This window comes from Rosa chinensis, chromosome 3 (assembly GCF_002994745.2).
Source record: "Rosa chinensis cultivar Old Blush chromosome 3, RchiOBHm-V2, whole genome shotgun sequence".
NCBI lineage: Eukaryota > Viridiplantae > Streptophyta > Magnoliopsida > Rosales > Rosaceae > Rosa > Rosa chinensis.
In genome coordinates this window covers 19,560,291-19,580,263 of record NC_037090.1, presented here as the reverse complement: position 1 = coordinate 19,580,263, position 19,973 = coordinate 19,560,291, and the positions used below count along the sequence as shown (strand labels likewise).

Below are 19,973 nucleotides of genomic sequence, written 5' to 3'. Positions count from 1 at the left end.
TGCCCTCCATTACAGTTTTTACCATGCTTGGGAAGCGCAACTGTTGTATATTGCTTCAACCACTCACTAACAGAACTCACCATCTCAGAGGGTTCTAGAATCTTCTCACCATGCCTGTGGAGATTTCTGTTTTCCAAAGCCACCATGCAATGGAGCAAAAGTGATCAAACTCATTCTCAACTACAGTAGAGATGACATGATGCACAAGGTCGAAGAAAGATGGTTCCTGCCAAACTTAGTTTAGCAAAGTTCACATGGTAGATATGGGGGTGGTCAATTAATTTCACCATGCAATTAAGACATTTAAAAGGAAGTAATGACGACAGTAAATGCGATTATTATTATAGCTGTAAATGCGACGATTAATGCAACATTCAGTGTGGCAATCATGGCCACTAATAAGTGATGGTTATCGCAGGAGTGAATACAACCTTAATGGTGGTTTGCCGTCCAAGTACAAGAGACTTGCCGTGCAAGTTTACTTGCAACCCAAGTTGTAAGTCGCCTATAAAAGGAAAGCAAAACCACCAGGTATGGCATGGAACTCTAATTGAGCCTTCTATACTTGACTCAGAAAAATACTGATTTAGGCATCAGAGGGTCTTTTGCAGGTACCCCCCCCCCCTCTCTTTCTCTCTCACCAACAGCGAAGAGGAGTCTTCGCTTCTTCATCAAAGCCAAGAAACAGAGAGAGATTACGGAAAGAAGTTTATGAAGCTAGGGAGGTTACAGAGGGAGCTTGCATAGGGAGGCTACGGAGGGAGCCCGCATAGGGAGGCTACGGTGCGAGCCTCCGTAGGGAGACTACAGAGGGAAGCGACGGAGAGAAGTTACGGAGTGGAGGAGTCTTTGCTTCGTCAACATCCAGTCAACGACGAATAGAAACTTCTCGATTGTCCCCGATTCAGCTTCCGCTCTAGTCCGCATTAATTGTTGGGTCAAATTCCTAAACAAAATTTTTCACCCCCAACAGTAGACAAGAGGTTATGTTCCTGTGTCACGTTTAATTTTCTTTTCCTAGAAATATTTTTCAAAAATCAAGTTCTTTTATGGGTTTTGCGGGTCCTCCTCAAATGCATGATGACTTGGTGCAATATATGTCAACCTAAAATTTCAGCAAGATTGGAATGAGAATATATATAATGTTCGAGTTGAATTAATTGATCGATGTCTGCTTGGAGTTCAAATGAGATAATAGTTTCCTATTATCACTTATAATTATGTACTCCTACTTTTTTTTTTTTTGAATATGGTTGATTTTATTAATAATCAAGTCATGATAAACATACCAAAGCTTAAAGAACTTACATAAGAAATTCTGAGACAAACTGGATAAACCTATCTAAGCCACAATTAAACTCATTAAAGTCTAAAGAGACGCTAGCTGAACAGCAAGCCTAACCTAAACAAGAATAACCTCTCCCTCTAAGGAAAAACATATTCATCTAGTCTAATCTGCCAAGCATGCAATTGTGGTACAAACGTAAACTAGAAACGTCTTAGAAAAGCTTATAGAAATTACCCCTACTGCAAGGGCTCATGTCTAGAATGTTTTATCTTGTTGAAACCCCTAAACACGTACCTTCTCCTTCCCCTTGGGGTCAGAGTTAGTACCTGCCTCAAGCTCTTCAGCATCCAACAACCTCGGCATCAGGTTGGTCCTCTTGCTTTCCAGCTCTCCATCTTGAAACTTAGGCTTGTTCCGACGACCCTTAGGCCGACCCTTCTTCTTCAGAGTCTTCCCAACAGTAACCAGGACCTCCACAAGTTCACCAACATAAAATTCATGAGGTATCATTGCCAAGGTAGGTTTTTGCCGCTTCTCCATAGTCCATTCACCATGGCTGAATTTTCTCACCCCCAAAATTTTTTGGTAAATAGTAGCATCAGGCCCATATGCCATCTCAGAAGCTGGCCCACCAACATTCTCATCCACTAGCCCATCCAACTCACCACCCAAGTCCAAAGTCAGTCCCCTAGACCCACCTGTAGGCCCACTGTCACCCGGCTCAGCAGAAAACCCTATTTTCAAAATAGGGTTTCCCGCCTAGAAATTCGGATCAGCTGCACCCTTCACCCCAGAACTTGAAGACGCCGACCCAGCAGCCCTAGCCTCCTTCATCCAGAGCTCCACACCCAGACCCACCGCTGGCAGCACCTCAGATTGACCTGGTGACCCATCTCCGGACACATCAACTGCCACCAACACGCTACAGTAGCGTATGTAGTGCACAACTTGGATCATTTGCACGTGATCTTTCTTCTGCAGCGCAGCTTGGTCATACCTTACAAGGTGTTCTCTAGTAGGGGTAGGGCACGATCATTACGCATAGCCATCCGCAATCCTTTCACCGCCACCTAAATCTCCATTGAATTCAGCGAAACCTCCGCTAGATCACAGATGCCGTCATAATCCGCCAAGAGAAGCATCGAATTGTTAAAGAACCACGGTCCTCCGTTTATGATGTGATTCTTCATCTCCTGCTCCTTGAACTGGAAAACAAGGATCCCTCCTTCCTCTTCACGAATAAGAACTTGCTCTTTCAAACCCCAGATACCGGAAATCGCCGTGGAGAACGACGGAAGCAACACCTGTTTCTAAGAGAGCAAGCGGCCACATACATAGAAAAAAGGATCTTGGATTGCATCCTCGCCCTCAACTAAATGCATGATAGTCTCCTCCGCTGACATCAGATCAGAGCTCGATTAGTTTCCCCGCTAAAGAAAAAACCCTAGCAGAGAGAAAAAGTCGACTATTCTAACTCATACACCTACTACCCTCTATTGCGGAGTATTTCTGGGACCGTTCATGATTTTTACTTTTTAAGCCTAAAAAACAAATTACATTCTACGTATGCTACAAATTTCAGCCAGTCTTGTATACAAGAAAAATGAACATATACCTGCCTTATATATAAAAATCTAGATTATGTCCTCCTACTGTGATTAAGTTTAGGAAGAAAATAAATTAAAGAATGACTTTCCTTATGAAAACTCCTCTCAATGGATTATATCAAACTAACTAAATTTTGATAGAACTTCTAATTCTACTGAAGTCTATGCACATTCTATTCTTAGAGATGACGATGGCGATGCACTTTATGACCCAGGGTTAGAGCTGTCACTTGGTCGGTTCGAATCGGTTATAGGTATTACCAACTTCAAAACCAAAGCTTTCGGTTTCAAAATTGAGCTACCAATTACCAACCAAAATTTTTGGTTTTTATTCATATCTACCAAATTCGGTATTTCGGTTTTCGGTATTACCAACTTTAAAACAACTAATTCTTTGTAATATAAATTAAAATGAACAGAATTAGGTTTTTCAATTTTATAACCGTAAACTTCATATTCATCTACTAATCATAGCTTCCTTTTGTATATATGACATCAAATTTTATCTATTTTCAATAAAACTAGGTTATTTAACCATCTTGGACTAGGTTACTCAAAATACATGTACTATTAATTATGTAGTATATTGAGTAATGTTCATACTATTATTAAAACTTTTATGTTTATTTCTTAATATACATGTATGTGTATTGAAGGGAAAACATCACCAATGGTCACTGAGTTATGACTTATTCGACACTTAACTCATTGTATTTTCAACAATATCACTTAACTCACTCAGTTTTATATCCGTCTTTCACTTAACTCACTGTCGTTAATTCTGCCGTTAAAAGCTATTAAAATTGAGGGTATATTTGTCTAAACGCTAAAAAAATGCATTTCTAACTTTTTTTTTTTAAAAAAAAAGATAAACTTTTTTTTCAAATTATATTTAAGTTAAAAAAAATTCATTTTTTATTAGAAATCTCAGAAATTTAAACAATTGAAAAAAATCTAATAAATGTAAATTGAGGGTATATTTGTCAAAACACTAAAAAAATGCATTTCTAACTTTTTTTTTAAAAAAAAGACAATTTTTTTTCAAATTATATTTAAGTTAAAAAAATCATTTTTTATTAGAAATTTCAGAAATTAAAAAAAAATTGAAAAAAAGTCTAATAAATATAGTTTTTTTAAAGTTAAAAATGATTTTTAAGTGTTTTGATAAATATACCCTCAATTTTAACGGCTTCTAACGGTAGAATTAACGGCAGTGAGTTAAGTGAAAGACAGATGTAAAACTGAGTGAGTTAAGTGATATTGTTGAAAATACAGTGAGTTAAGTGTCGAATAAGTCATAACTCAGTGACCATTGGTGATATTTCCCCGTGTATTGAAAACCATAGTATATAAAGCTAATATTTAGACAATCAGTAGATTCGGTATTTACCAAAATCAAACCAACTTTTTCAGTAATTTTCGATTTCGGTTACCAAAAAGTCAGTTTACCAAACCTAAAATATCGGTTGGTATTCGGTCGGTTTGGTAATTATCAAACCAAATGGCAGCCCTACCTAGGGCTATCCAATGTAAGCCTTATCCTTTGAAATAAATCTTCTGGGGTTCATAGATGTGATTGGTTTGTCATGAATTTCAGGTCTCGTATTTTGTGTAAAACAGTAAAAGAGAAAAAAAAATCAAGGACCGGTAAAATGGGTGCGCGTGAGGCGATGGCCTGCATGTGTTAGGAATTGGGGTTTCAGATTAAATCGTAAGAGTTAATTTAAGTTCAACATTCAACTCAAAGCTTTCGTAAGGTAAGTTATAATTGATTTCCCAAAACATTGTACCAAAGTCTCTGATATCTGCCGAAATTTCCTGGTAGATGAAGTATGAAAGCAATGGAATTAAAACCAGGCATTTATTTTCCTCAGTTTATCCACTAATAATTTATTAGAAGATGAATTACGTACATTCTTTAAAGTCCCACAAAGTCAATCCAGATTCAAGGGATTATGTCTTTGGCAAGTTTGGAACCATTTGGAGTCTTATAAGATACGTAGGGTCATGGTTAATTGTTTGGAACTTAATAATTACCACGGTATATTGATTTGTTGAAATTATTTCTTATTTCTTAAGTAAAAAAACTCAGATGGGTGCTATATTACATCTTAATATGTGTTTCATGCACCTTTCATATTGTCTTGCTCTCTTAGCTTCAGTCACTAGTTAAAAATTTATCTTTTGTTACAAGAAAATTATCAATTAACTAAAGGTTATCATAATTATGAGATTTTCATTTTTTTCTTTTCTTGATACGTTAATGTACCAAGAAACAATCTTCCAAAAATAATAATCGAGTGAAGATTAGTGACACTAGCATGAGTGATCAAGTGATCAACAACTAGGAATTTATTACTAACTAATCCCGCTAATCTTGCACATGAGTAGCAAATCAACATGAAAGCCCTCTTTCAAGCCGAGCCGAGCCGAGCCGAGCACGAGTAAAACAAACATTAAATTCCATTAATAAAATTTAAGAGTTAATAAACAAGTTGATTAGTGAAGTATAACCTAATGCAATCAGCTCGTACGTAAAAAGCAAATCAGCGTTTTGCACCGTCTGCTTTGCTTTCGTCTTATTTTGACGAACCAAAAAAAAAAAAAATATCCCCCTTTCTCTTTTCCCACATGGGGTCTCTCTAAAGTCTAAACCAAACCACCAGGTAGAAGAGTCAACCGGTTAAACTGTAAAAAGCCCTAAATATTTACCACTCTTTCAGGTCTCGGAGACTTAAGCCTCCAGAAAACACATCTACCTCTCTCTTATATAAGCTCCTCTCTTTCACACCCACCTTCATCTTCTCCAACCTTCTCTCTCTCTCTCTCAGATTTTCTTGCTCTTCACTTCTTCCGTGACATGCCACAAGTCGATTTGGAAACCCTAGTTGCGGCCTGCGCCGGCGGCTCAATGGATCGGAAAATCGCCTGCGAGACGCAGGCCGACGGCGGAGACCATGACCGGCCGGAAGACGAGGCCGCCGACGCCGACGAACCGGTTGTGGCGGCGGATTTCCCGCCGGAGTCGTTCTGGCTGTCGAAGGACGCCGAGTACGACTGGTTCGACCGGAACGCCTTCTACGAGAGGAAGGACTCCACCAAAGGGAGCAACTCCAACTCCACGAACCTGCATCCGAATTCGAACAACAATTCGCAGCGGTTCTCGAAGAACTTGAAGTCCAAGGCGGCGATTATTGGCCTACCGAAGCCGCAGAAGACGAACTACGCCGATACGAAGCACCGGAGGAACTGTAAGGTCGGGAACGGGAGGCTGTTTCCGAAGCGGTCCGGATCGGTCGGGAAATCGACGGACGGGTCGATGATCGAGCCGTCGTCGCCGAAGGTTTCGTGCATGGGGAGGGTCAGATCGAAGCGCGACCGGAAGCGGCGGTGGAGGAACCGGCAGCGGTCGAGCAACGACGCGCCGTCGATGGAGAAGTCGGTTAAACCGGTCGAGAGACGGAAGTCCGGGTTTCTAGCGAGTTTTCGGGGGTTGTTTCGGCACGGCCGCCGAGGTAAGTCTAAGAGTGACAGCCACGCGCCGTTTGGTGTGGCGGAGTCGCCGCCGAGAAGGAGCAGCATGGCGAGGAGAGCGGCGTTCGACTACGAGACGGCGTCGTGCGACTCGCTGCCGAGGCAGAGCACGGAGAGCGAACCGCCCGGTCTGGGAGGGATGAAGCGGTTCGTGTCGGGTCGGAAATCCGGGTCGTGGGTCGGGGAGCACGGCATCGACGTCGCGTAAAAGCGGCTCCGGGCCTCGGGAATGGAGATTTCTTGATCCGACGGCGATCTGTGGGGGCCCCACAAGCGACTCGGGAAAGGGAAGGAAGTGCGTGCGTGGCGGTCGTGAATGGCAGTCGTGAATGGGACCCGCTTTTCCCTCTGTTTCAAAAAAATCTGTCGTTGGGATGACGTGGCACGTAGAATAAAAACGGTTTTCCCTCCAACGGGGTTTTTGAGAGGTATAAAAAAAAGTCTCATGACCACTTTTTTGCCGTTTTCTACATTTCGTTGTCGTTTGTATTTTCATTGTTTTAGGCGATGAGGGTATTTGTAAATAGATATGTCTTTGCGAGCGAGCCGTTGTAAATTTCATTGTAATTTAGGGTAATATGGTTTTGACGAAATTCTGGTTAATTCTGGTGGGTGTGAAAATCAATTTTGAATGATGTGAATTGAAATTTACGGTAAGATTAATTTGCGACGACACAGTGGTAAAACCTGTTCAAGCATGTGCGTTCTATCACATAGACCACATGTTGAGGGCCTTCAATGGAGGTGTTCTCGCCTACCGCAATATAGAAGTTGGGTTGTCTTTACTCACTTTTCAGATTTGGATACTTTTCTTCATTATTGTACTATGGAGATATGCCGAGATGGAGATGGAGAGCAACCTTTGAAATTAAATTTATAATTTCTCTAAAAAAAAAAGAAAAGAAAAAGATTATAGTTGCTCTCTTTTAAGATAAGAGTCAAAGACACAAAGTTAATGCAATTTTATACAAAACTTTCGGCGAGTCCGACACAAATCCTTTAAATAAAAATGAGTTCTATAAATGGTAAGAAAAGCAAAAACTGTATTAGTGTAAAAGATCACAGTGATGAGATGGCTCTGTAAGCTTTAAACTACTCCAATTAGAGAAGCTACACTCATACCCTAAGATAGAACTGGTAGTTATAGATATCAATAATTGGAACCTCCATCAAACCACCAATTAACTATCGTCACTTCTTTGGGAAAAGAAGTAAACATCTTGCAGCACATCCCAACTCAAACCAACACTCATCTCCAACTTAAATCGCGCTTGTTTGATTCTCGACTGAACTAGCATCAATACCTCATTGTGTTTTTCAAAACTTAGGTTTTCTTTGAAAGATTAACCTCGCAGATATAATGAGTTTGTAAATTGGAACAGGTAGTAGTTTTATAACGTCCCGAACCTAAATTCACCGGTTTACTAGTTGTTGGACAGTGAACGACAATTTGTTTTACCTTTACTCTTTTTCGGTAACTTTAGTGGCCCTAAATTGTTGACTTTTGTTCGGGTCAAAATTTGAGAAAGTTTTCTTCATGAAAGTTGTAGAGGGCGTTAAACCGAGCGCATGCATATGTGGTACGTAAAAATCGGAGCTCGTATGCGAAATTGTGAAAGTTACTGTTCATGGTAAGTAGTATAAATTTGAAAAAGTTACTGTGGCCGGTAAGTTTTTTTTTTTTTTTTTCTCTTTTCTCTCTTTCTGCCGCGTTTTTCTTCCTCTCCTCGGCTCTCTCTGCAACTCCGGCCATCTCCCTCTTCCGGCCACCTGGGAGCGAACAACCAGCACCTGTCGACTCCTCTATCCCTACCCAACCTCCCCACGGCGGTAACTCACGGCGACTTGGCCGGAAAATGACGCATCGGGTCCTTGAAGTTTCACTGTAGCAGAAGTGGTCAACGCCGATATCTTCCGTTTCCGGCCACCAAACCGGCGTCGAAGGTGGGGTTTTTGCCAAAGATCATTTCCCCCCTAGCCTTGAGCCGCGATTTGCAGCGTGGAAGGAGAATCAAGGAAGCTCGATCCTAGGGTTTGGGATTTTTCTGGAAATTTTTCACCGGCCGAATTGGAGCTCTTAAAGGTAAAATTGGATTGTGTTGTGGTTGAGAAAAATGTTGGGTCTGATGAGTAGGTGGCGCTGCTGAAATTTGGTGACCATTGGAGGTGGTGGCCACCGGCGCGTGAGCCCCACGCGCGGCCACTGTAGGTGGCGCGTAAGGCAATGTTTTAATTCCGGTTTTTAGCCCATTAAATCCTATAAATTGTGTAGAGCTTGTATGTGAAGTTTGGTAATTTTTGGAGAAACTTGGAATTATTTATGAATTTTGAAGTTTAGGGTTTCGATTATCGAATTACGAGAATCCGACCGTCGGATATCTCTGGGTTCTGCCTTGGAACCTTTAAATTAACAAATTGGTATTAGTGGTATAATTTGGGCTAAATCCGAGGAGAATTGGGAGGTGAAATTATGAGGAATTGATTTTAGGAATTGTATTAAATTATTAAAGAATTATTTACGGAAATATAATTGTGTACAGGACGACGTACCGAGCTATTGCTAGATGACGGAACACGAATGCGTGATCGTCGGAATAGTACTGTGAGTGGACTTTTGTTTTAAATAGCGATGCATGCATTTATTTTCTTAAAATAATGCTCTAGTGATTATTCATATTACTTTTTGAGGAAATGAATTAATTTTCGGAAATTGATTTCGAATTACATCATGGATTTACTTTCAATAATGAGTTTCAAAGGTTGGTTTTGATTTATAATATTATTTGATGAATTCCTTATTTCCGAGGTAAATTTCCAGAATTAAGCATATCCCTAATCACCGAGTTAAGTTCCTGGAAGATTTTTAAGATGAGTTTCAATGGAGTTGGATATTCTCAATTGTTTATTGACTTTCGATTTTGGCATCGGGAATGCCTAATTAAGGATTTTGGATGTGGTTGGCTTCTTGGAGATTTTGAGCGATTTTTGGAAATGGGATTTACCTATACTAATTTCCTGTTTTGGTTACGGATTTGAGAATATTTGGGCGTGTGGGACACGCCGTCGATTTATTCCTATTTCTCACTTATCCATTTTGAGATTGAGAGTAATCTTGGCGTGCGGGGGTCACGTCGTTGAATACATGGTTTGTATCTTGTGAGAAATGTGGGGAAGCTACATGGATTTACTGGTTTTCGATGATTTTTCCTCACCATATGCGGGTTATGTGATTAGGTCTCCTCCTCACTGACTTTGTGTTGGTGAGTGGCAGTTGAGGTAGCTTGTTCTCCTCCTCACCTACTTTGTGTTGGTGAGTGGCAGTAGAGGTGATTTATTCTCCTCCTCACGGGGGTGGCAGTCGAGGTTATTTGGTCTCCTCCTCGCACAATCTATGTGTGAGTGGAAGTTGAGGTTATTAGTTCTCCTCCTCGCACAATCTATGTGTGAGTGGCAGTTGAGGGTAGGTAGAGCCTGGGAGGCTCCATTTCCCGTATGGTGATATCTCTTCCTCATATCCTATCATTTCTCGACTAGCGAGGCCTAGTCTGATTTCTGTGTAACCAGCGGGGCTGGTCTTATCCTGTTGAGTATCGGAGTTTCGATCTTTCCTCTCAGTTGTTTATGACTAGCGGGGCTAGTCGGTTTTTCTTGAGCGGAGCTTCTCGTGATTTGTTTTCTAAATCGTTGCATGCATCGAGAGTTTTTTAAGGAAATAAATGTGGGAAAATATAAAATCCATTTGGTTTAAAAATTGTTTATTTTTGTCCACTCACGCTAACGTATTTTATGTACTTTCCCCTGGGCCCTTCGGTTTCAAATGCCCAGTTTGCAGGCGAATTGGTTGAGGTCGGGCGTACACGGAGTTGAGGCATAGTCCACAGCATGGCTTCCGCATCTGCCTTTGAATTAGGTTTTCCTCTTGTATCTTTCTGTTAGAATTGCTCTGATTACCTATGAGATTTATGCTATTCGAGTTGAGATGTGTGTTTTGTGAATTGGAGACTGATGTTGATTTGGGGAGCAGGGTGGCTCCAGGAGCATAAGGATGAATTGATTGAGAAGTGTAAATGTTTTCTACAGGTTTGGGTAGCCCATTTTATCTGCCTTTGAATTAGGTTTTCCTCTTGTATCTTTCTGTTAGAATTGCTCTGATTACCTATGAGATTTATGCTATTCGAGTTGAGATGTGTGTTTTGTGAATTGGAGACTGATGTTGATTTGGGGAGCAGGGTGGCTCCAGGAGCATAAGGATGAATTGATTGAGAAGTGTAAATGTTTTCTACAGGTTTGGGTAGCCCATTTTATGGGAAGTTCCGCCAAATTTTTGGTAGAATTTCTTCTAAGGTGGGCCCCGCAGGGTCACTTCGGATTTCAGGGTGAAATCCGGGGCGGGTCCTGTCAAGTTTGATCTACATGGCTCCTAGTTTTAGTGGTAGAGTACATTGTCAAATTGTTAACACATGGTGTAGTCATGATTACTGTTCAATGGACACAAATTGAACCGAAAGCTTTACCAATTTTCTTTTATCTTAAAAAGGACAGACATTTGAACTTGAAAATTCATCGATTTTTGTCAAGAGAAATACGATTGGATTATCACTATATTCAAAACATACTATTGGATAAAATTTTATTAATCTTTATTAAAAATTATTATTGGACAAAAATAAACAGACATTTAAACTTGAAACTTTATTAATCTTTATTAAAAAATTATTATTGGACCATGTCTCATTATTTATTTAAAATGTACTACTGAAATGACTTCTTTAAATATTGACGTGAGCAGCTCTCCACACATATATACTGAAACAAACAATTCCTCTAAATCTAAAGTGTGAAGGTTAATATTTTGATGACTTTTGGCAGAAAGGACCAAGATGTTAGATGTTTGCATCATCCAGTCGTAGAATTTTGGAGTCTGGTCATCTATTTGGACATTGTGTTCTGTTGACTCGGAATGTGAAGGTGGAACAATTCTGTGAAACTGTATATATATCATTGAGAATATGACTGGATTCTCACTCTCATTTTTTGATGCGGAGAATATCACTCTCTTTGAAAATGTCCACCTTGCCGATTAGTGTAGAGAGTTATGTCATTGGAGAAAGTTGATCCCTAAACTAATTAAACTAAACATATTCACACGTTTTTCAACCCTTTGAGTCCTCCAACCCACATTTGTTCTCATTGTAATCATTCCACTTGCTTACCAAACCTTACATTATGTTTGTCTGGGTTTTCGTCACAATACAGTTGCCCAAAATAGAGTTAATAACTCGTCCCTCAAATTATAAAAAAAGTCACAAATAGTATGCTAATTGATATTTCTGTGAAATTTTTTATTCGTTGTACTTGGTTCTAACACAATCCTGCCAGTCTGTTCATCCATAAATGATCAAATCCAGTTGCTATGATTGTAAGAACAAAATTAGGGCGGATATTTAGGAGAGAATGAAGCTAGTAGTTGTGACTTGTGACTTGTAGGGTTAATGAGCCACACAATTAGTTGTTTTTGGTCCTTGTGTAATCTTGATATGCAACCTTCTCATTATCAAAACTGAAAGGGAAAGGCATCGACCCCAACTATACATCATCCCAATATCATGCGTTTCATGCTGAAATTGATGCATATAGATGAGGTTGATTCCTTTCAAACATGAATGTTCTAGCTAATCACCCTTTCAGAATGTGATATACATAAATCGAACTGTCTATTCATAGAATATCTTCGCAGGAAGTCAAACAAGTTTTAAAATATGATCAAACATACATACAAACAAACAATTATCACTCAATAGGACAAGCATAATATTTTGGATAAAACATTGAATTATATGTGATACAAAATAAATAGTTAAACACAATTGTTTTTATCTAATTTTCTGCAAAAAATAATCTTTCAAATAGAAATTAAAAAAGAGATAGACTGTCCAATACCATTTGGTCTAATGGCATAGTCATCCCTTTATAAATGAAAGGTTCTGAATTCGACTCACGAAAGAATAGTTATAGCATTTGATTAGTTGTTTATCTAATAACCCCTTATTTTCTGCCTCCTGAAACTGCTGTGGAGAGCTTGCCACTCGTTTTTGCCTTGTGTTGAGTGTTTGTTTAAGTGTAGAATTTGTTCCCAATCGGGGTGTAGTGCTAGAAGTGGAGGTCCGGAAGAAACAGTGCTTCATTGCCTTTGGGAGTGTCGTGTGGTTAAGGAAATCCATTGGTTATGGGCAGTCTACAAGATTTGGAGAGAGCTATATTTTGTTGATCTGTTTGCACATGTGATGGCATCAGGGGAGCTTGAAAAAGTGGAACTTTTTGGCCTCTTAGCTTGGTGGATCTGAAAGGACCGAAACAATGAAGTTCATAGACAAACTATTATGGATCCTGGTGAACTGCTAAGGAAATGTTGTGACTGGCAGGGTGAATTTTTGCAAGCATTAGAGAATAAGCAGGTAAGACAAAATATTGATAGAAGCTAGGGATGATGAGGAGGTTGTGGTTTGGCAGAGACCTCGGACACATTGGTGTAAGCTGAATTTTGATGGAGCTTGTGATACAAATGAAGGAAGATCAGGGCTGGTTGCAGTGATCAGGAATGATATTGGAGATTTGGTGGGTGCGTTGGCTGTTCCTATCACTGCAGCATTGAAGCCTATTGCTGTTGAAGCTTTGGCGTTGGAAGAGGGACTGTGGTATTGCAGGCTGCTGGGCATAACAATACTAGAAATTGAAGGTGATGCGTTGTGCATCATTAGTGCACTTTCAAGCACAGAGTTAAACTTAGATTGGAGCAGTGTAAGAGGGAGTCCATTTGCTGATACAAGATTTTGAAATGGTGAACTGGAAGCACGTGTGAAAAAGCCAACCAAGTAGCTCATGGTCTGGTGAGATCGGCTTTTTTAAAGATGGTCCAGTCTATGTTTCGTAGGGAGGTTGGTCCTCCGTGGCTTGGTATCAATATCAACTTAAGAGAGCATAGACAAAAAGACTTGAGAAAGGCATACACAAACTTATTTTTCTCTTCCATTCATCAAAAAAAAAAAAAAAAAGTACACTAATGTCGACAAAATATCAGCTAGATGGTGACTTATACTACTCTCTTCTAGTTGCTAAGCTCATGGAAGAGCTCAATTTTGCGTCCATTAAGAGGCTGCAGCGGTCTCGAGTTGTTCTTGTAATCTGCTCCCAATGGTGCTTTTATAGCGTCTATCTGAGCCTTGGAAATGTACCTCACCTGCACATATGCATTTATGCTTCATCATATGTTCCATCATTTTCATCAAGCAGATCGATATATAGGAACATAAGATGCTTATGCATGTTATCTGCATTCAATCTGCCTCGAATCTAAATCATTCATTCAAACAAGAATCAACAAAATCAATTGTCCAGATTCACGGTCTGTGTTTATGTTGCCGGATTCTCTGTAAGTGAATATTTCGATTATTTCCAATATATACAAGTATAACAGGGAAATGAGTGATTAGTAGTACCTTTCCAAGGATGTTCCAGATGACATTCTCAGTGCATGGAGGAGAAGAGAGAGAGCCAACATATCTCCAATATTTGCGGGTTCTTTTATCAAACTCTTTCATGTCTATATTTCCGAGGGGAATATGTGCATCCTTATCTCTTCTACATACCTCCTCGGCCAACTCCGCCAGCTTGTCCTTGATCTGCAAAATCATAAATTGTAGTTATATATGTCAAATTATTCCAACTAATGTAATTTTTAAATAATCCATTGAATCTTTGAGCAAATTTGGCATGAGGTTTGGTGCATTGGAATTAAGTTTGTCATGGAATTAGCTGCATTCATATAGAATGGTATTCGATCATTTGATTAATACATGATTTGTATTTAATGGTTTTTTCCCCTCATGTTAGACAACCATTTTCCCCAAAAACTTAAGCTACCTGGGAATGGATCATCCCAGCAGGGAGAAGGGAATGGCTCAACCAGGCGAAGCTACATAGGGTCTGAGGTCGCCCCAGCTAGAAACCTCTATGTACCATGTTAACCCACATCTTGAGACTCCTCGCTTCAAACCCCCAACTCGGACTAAGGGATCATATACTAGTTCTTTGGTAAATACATGCATGTAACAGGAAACTAAATATATGTACCTGAGAGATGAAGATATCATCTTTGCCATATTGGAAAAGAATTGCCACAACTGCGATGCTATTATCATCTGCCAGGTGAACTAGATGAAGCTCCGCTGGAAATCTGTAGAACTCAATGAAATGCCAATAAGCTCTGCAGCTTTTTTTTGTAATTAGGACACAAACAACTCTTTTTTTTTTTACAGAGAATTCCTGGCTAGATTTCATCTCAGTTTGTAATATTCATGTGCTAATCTATTCTCCTCTGTAATTTCAAGTGTCATCAGTAAACCAGAAAGAGGAGTATATTGGCTATGAGAGAGAGAGAGAGAGAGCACATACTGGACTCCATTAATACGGTGTTCAGATGGAGAATGCCAGTGCAGCTGCTTCAAGTTGTAATTCTTACCATCTATGACTAATGTTCCGGCAATTTGTCCATCGAAATGCACCTGCATAGTGCATACAACAAAATCCGTTCCAAACTTTGAGCTAGCTTAGTGGTTAAAATGAATGACAATACGTATATCAAGCTAATTACTTGACATTCTCCCTCACTTGCAGCCTCAACTGGCATGGCACGTGGGTGCAGACAGTATGGGGGAATGGGGTACGCAATACAAGACCTTTCGTAAATTAGGGCGCTCATACCATGTTAGGTAATCACTAACCCCAAACGTTTAATGGAATGGACAAACACTATACATCAATATCTAGCTATAACTAACAACTTATGGATCGCATAGACAACAAGAACATATATATATATATATATATATATACACACACGCGCGCGCGCGCCCCTTTTTGGTGAGGGATTCCTTTTTTTGGCAATTTCAAGGGATTGCTTATTAGACCGACTTTTCAATCACATATCGACATCTCTACCGTTTAGTTTTCAACAAATTTTTAGCCAATGAAGTTGATGATTGTTTAGGTATTCATAATCATGATTTACTATTTAGAACATAAACAATTCAGGTTAGACAGATTCGGTTTGTCAATTGATTTGATCTAGTTCGGTATTCTAACGATTATCAATCTAGCTGAAAATTTACAGAAATAATATACTCATAGAAACCTAAAAATAGAATGGTGGAGATGCTGATATGTGACTGAAAAGTCGGCCTAATAAGCAATCCCTTAAAACAGCCAAAAAAATGGATCTCTTAGTGGAATATATATAGTGGATCTCCTTACTCTAAGAATTATATGATTTTTACTAGTTTACACTAATATATGACCTAACTAATTGATTTCAACCGTTGATAATTTAGATTCCCATGCAAGAATTGTGTTTACAAAAAATTAACCAAATCCTTAAGCATTTGGTCATTCAAAATTGTATAAACAAATGTAGTCTATTAGATAAAATGAAAACAAACGTTATGCTAATTCAATGGTTAAACGGTTTCCGATTTGGCTAATTTTTTATAGAATTCATATGTGTGTATGCAACTAGAGAATAAATGGTTTGGATTATTAAAATACATGCTAAAAATAAAAACATCATCACATTTCAAATTTAAGGAGGTTCTCTCTAGATCCTCCCTGTATATTGTCAACTCACCTTAACGGAGTAGCAAAAGAAGTTTCACGTAATCCTACCAATATAATGATAGTAATAACATGAGGACTATTTTGACTATAAGATGCACAAAAGTGTGGAGGAAGTTAAGGAACGAGTACCCCAATGTTAAAGCCATTGTTGTATAATGTGGCATTCAACGCAAGGTAATTTCGGGTTAATGGCTTGAAATTCCTGCTACGAATAACCTTGTCCTTGGCAAGGTCCAGAGGAGATTGCTTCTTTCCATTACATGCTGAGAAATATGGACTCAAGTTTCCCCATCTCTGAGGGCCAGTCGCACCCGAGTAAGTAAATCCAAGCGACTTCAGCTCTGGTACATAAGCGGATACGTTTGTTTCAAACAGAAATGATTAGCAACAAGTTCAACCATTTTATGACAATAACCAATCAACTCAAACTCATAGCGGATAATTGTAAATGCATGGAAGATAACTAACACAATTGATAGCAGAAACCCAGCAAGCTTAGTCTGCACTTTACAATGAGAATTGGGGGAGAAACTAACAGAGAACATTCAAGAAAACAAACAGGGGAAAGGTAAAACAGAGTAATAGATTAGAAAACATCATCTAAGAGCCCAAGAAGTTGGACATGAACTATGAGCATATGTATATGCTAAGAGCATCTGAGGGAGATGGAGATGTCATACCTTCCACAAAGCAAGCTGAAGAACCAACAAGCAGCAATGTCACCATGAGGATCGACACCGAAATTCTTGTACCCATTTAATCTGTTCAATGTATTCTAAGCTCGTCCAACCTTAAGATTCAAAAGCAAAGAAAGAGTGGATGTGGCTAAGTTTTGATCCAACGCCTGTGCTTATATAGCCGTTATATCTCGACACTCTTGAGCACCTTAGCACATCTGTCTCTACCTATTTATACACTTTCTGCTAGCCCAATATTCCATTATTTACAGTTGATGATTGGCTTTCTAATTAGTATTATGTGCTTATTATGATATGTCCGTCTCTTTTGATCTATCAGTTTATTTATAGGGGCCTTAGATGTAAAGTGTAAAAGTAGCTTTTCAAGGTTTGATAAGGAATTGACAAGCAGAAAGTGGAGACACAGAGAATTGCACTATAGCATAATTTTTTTATATTTTTTTTATAGAAGTTGCACTATAGCATATTGAATAATAATGAATATGCATTTCAGCCTTCAGCTCAGAACAAAGGAAAAGAGAAGCAACCTACCTCCCTCATCTCCTATTGGGTAGGGGTCAGAACATGCTTGCCTAATCGAACACTTTGCCTCCACCTCAGAAATATATAAAACTGAGAGGTGATATGTCCCACTTGCTCCAACATAGATCCACCGCCCATTGAAGCCATTGGCTTCTGATCATAATCTGGAGATTTCGTTTCTTTGGTTGTCTCAGCGTTCCAAAATGTAACGCGAGTTTCGTGTCACAAATTCAAAAAATACTCGCTGGGAGTTATCTTAGATATTATTATTATTATTCTTAGAGACTAAAATTATTTTACCGTTCTGAACTTTATACTTAAAATTAGTTGTGCCTCTAAACTTCTAATTTGATCGCATATGCTCTTCACTAATTTATTAATTTATTCATATATTGTTGTTCACTCAAACTAGTTTTTAGCTTTTAATCATACTAAAAACACACTATTTACATGATCAAAGCTAAAAATTGACCCTAAGTGGACATGCATTGTTACTAATTTATGAAGAAATTAAGGAATTAGTTTACTAATGATTATGATTGATTATATTAGAGAGTATAAGGGCATATGTGATTAAATTAAAAGTTTGGAGGCATAGACGATTTTAGACATAAAGTTCAAGAAGGTAAAATGAATTTAGCTCTTGTTCTTATAATTACTGCTGCATCATGCTGAGTTGAACTCAAAACTTTTCATTTTAAAAAAACTGATGAAGAAATTAAAAAGCTTTACATTTTGAACTCAAAACTTTTCATTTTAAAGAACGCGCTTGACCACGCACTTGACAGAACAATGAGCTTTTCCTCCCTGTCCGGCGGCGAGCCTTTTGCCGTCGTCAGACGAGACTTGTTGACTCCGTGTGAGTCCAGTGAGTGACCGGACTCTTCGATTGTCGTTTTCGTTCGTGTCGGGGAGATTCCAATAGTGGTGTGTGCAATGAGGAAGAGGGAGATCACGGAGGTTGCCGAGTTTGAGTTTGTCCCTTGCTGGTCTGGTCGGCAGAGGAGACTGGGGTTGTGCCGTCGGAGGCGGCTCGGGAGTGCCACGGTCGGGCTCTGCTTGGACGAACCCAATCTGGGTTGGTTTTCTTGGATCCGATCTGGAGAAGGTGTTGTTTGGCTGGGGTGGTGATCCATGGCGCGACGGTGGCAGAAGAATGCTGAAGGTAGTCGGGTGAAACCGGCGGGGCGATGCAGTCGGCGGTGGCCAGGGTGGGGCTGGTCCGAGCTTGGTTGGTAGCCTACATTCTCTCGGATTCCTGGGTTAAGGCATGGGCTTGGGCCTTATCTTTGGGCCTTGCCTAGGTTTGTTGCTTTACTTTTGTTTTAAGTTTTATTTATTTTAGTTGGTCTGTTTTGTCTCGCCTTCGACGTGTAATAAATCCCTGCAGGTATTCTGTAGGACTAGTTAGGCTAAATGCTTTTGTATGCACTCTATGTGCCTTGTCTAGCCTAACGTACGAGGGGACAGTCCATGGTTAAATGGTCGCACCCTCCTAGTGACAGGATGAAACTAAGTGCCGTTAGATTTCTTCCCTGGCGGAAACATAGTAGGAAAGCTGTGATTTTGGTAATTATGTTTCGTTGTAATCGAGTTATATTTCCGGTATGTCACCGGTATGTCAAAGCAAATAGAGTAGCCAGTTGAGCACTCTTTGCTATTTGGTGCTTGTTAGAATACAGGTATTTTGTAGAGACTCCTGATATAATTTCGGGATGTTCTCTATATGCTTATTGTAATAAGGGGTTTAGGCTCAATGTCCCCCCCCCCCCTCTTGTATTCGGCAATTTCATTAATCGAGACTTGAGGGCAGCGACACCAGCCCTTTATTTCAAAAAAAAAAAAAAAAACTGATGATACTAGACTAAATGGTTGTAGACAAATTTTTTTTTTTGGCCGGTATGACTCTCAATTCTCTATTAATGAAACTTTTGAATACAATGTACGTGGAAACAATACTAAACTTATAGGGTTCGGATCAAGAGACACATAATTATACACAATTTTTTACACTCCTTATGAGCCCTTAGATTTTAAAATATTAAACGGTTTAGATTAAGTATGAGAATGACATGGCATTATATTTATTCCCTAACATAAATAAATAAATTATTTTTTTTCTGAAGAAAAAATAAAGGACTAAATACTTGTTACTCCTCATATTTTTCCCTGAAAAACAGTTTAGTTCCTCGCCTTTTAAATTAAACAGAATAGTCCTTATTCTCCTTAATTCTCACACAACAGGTCCTAAAATGACTATTATACCCCTCACTTCTTCTTCTTCTTTTTTGTCTCTTTTTATTTATTTATTTATTTACTCTCTCTCTCTCTTTGAGATCGATTCTTGTTCTCCGTTCGAATTCGCCAGTAGCACCAACGAACTCAGTGTTCCAGTGACCAGTCTCTGCTGCCTCCGGCGTCAGACCTCTCCTTCCTCAACAACAAGCTCCGAACTGATCAAAATCTGAGCCAGGCTCCGACTCTCCTCTCGGAGCTCCAGGCCTACTGCGGCGAATTGGATCAAGCCCTAATCGAGAGGAGAGTCGGAGCCTGGCTCAGATTTTGTGCCTTTATTTTTTTGGACAGTTGTTGTGTTGGACAGACTGCGAGAAGAGAAGGAAAGGAGACAAGACAGATTCGTGATTCCAGACCCCG

General features: G+C 39.4%; 2 protein-coding genes across 2 annotated transcripts; one reads left to right on the top strand and one right to left on the bottom strand.

Annotated features, from left to right (window-relative positions):
• Positions 1 to 5,680: 5,680 nt before the first annotated feature.
• Positions 5,681 to 7,085, top strand: LOC112193177. Its single transcript, XM_024333252.2, has one exon. The coding sequence runs from the start codon at positions 5,756 to 5,758 to the stop codon at positions 6,635 to 6,637; it is 882 nt and encodes a 293-aa protein (XP_024189020.1). The 5' UTR covers positions 5,681 to 5,755; the 3' UTR covers positions 6,638 to 7,085.
• A 6,336-nt stretch (positions 7,086 to 13,421) lies between these two features.
• Positions 13,422 to 17,048, bottom strand: LOC112193578 (alpha carbonic anhydrase 1, chloroplastic). Its single transcript, XM_024333766.2, has 6 exons — positions 16,779 to 17,048; positions 16,228 to 16,439; positions 14,881 to 14,990; positions 14,560 to 14,662; positions 13,926 to 14,108; positions 13,422 to 13,666 (listed from the first exon to the last, which is right to left on the bottom strand). Exons 1-6 carry the CDS (start codon positions 16,852 to 16,854, stop codon positions 13,535 to 13,537), a joined length of 816 nt encoding a protein of 271 aa, XP_024189534.1. The 5' UTR covers positions 16,855 to 17,048; the 3' UTR covers positions 13,422 to 13,534.
• Between the last annotated feature and the right edge of the window lie 2,925 nt (positions 17,049 to 19,973).

What these genes read in the sequence shown, in the direction of transcription:
- LOC112193177 (XM_024333252.2), top strand. Translation starts at nt 5,756, where the DNA reads ATGCCACAAGTCGATTTGGAAACCCTAGTTGCGGCCTGCGCCGGCGGC.
- LOC112193578 (XM_024333766.2), bottom strand. Translation starts at nt 16,854, where the DNA reads ATGGGTACAAGAATTTCGGTGTCGATCCTCATGGTGACATTGCTGCTT. An exon ending in TTCAGCTTGCTTTGTGGAAG is followed by an intron (nt 16,440 to 16,778) that starts GTATGACATCTC and finishes CTTATGTACCAG; the next exon opens with AGCTGAAGTCGCTTGGATTT. An exon ending in ATGATATCTTCATCTCTCAG is followed by an intron (nt 14,109 to 14,559) that starts GTACATATATTT and finishes ATGATTTTGCAG; the next exon opens with ATCAAGGACAAGCTGGCGGA.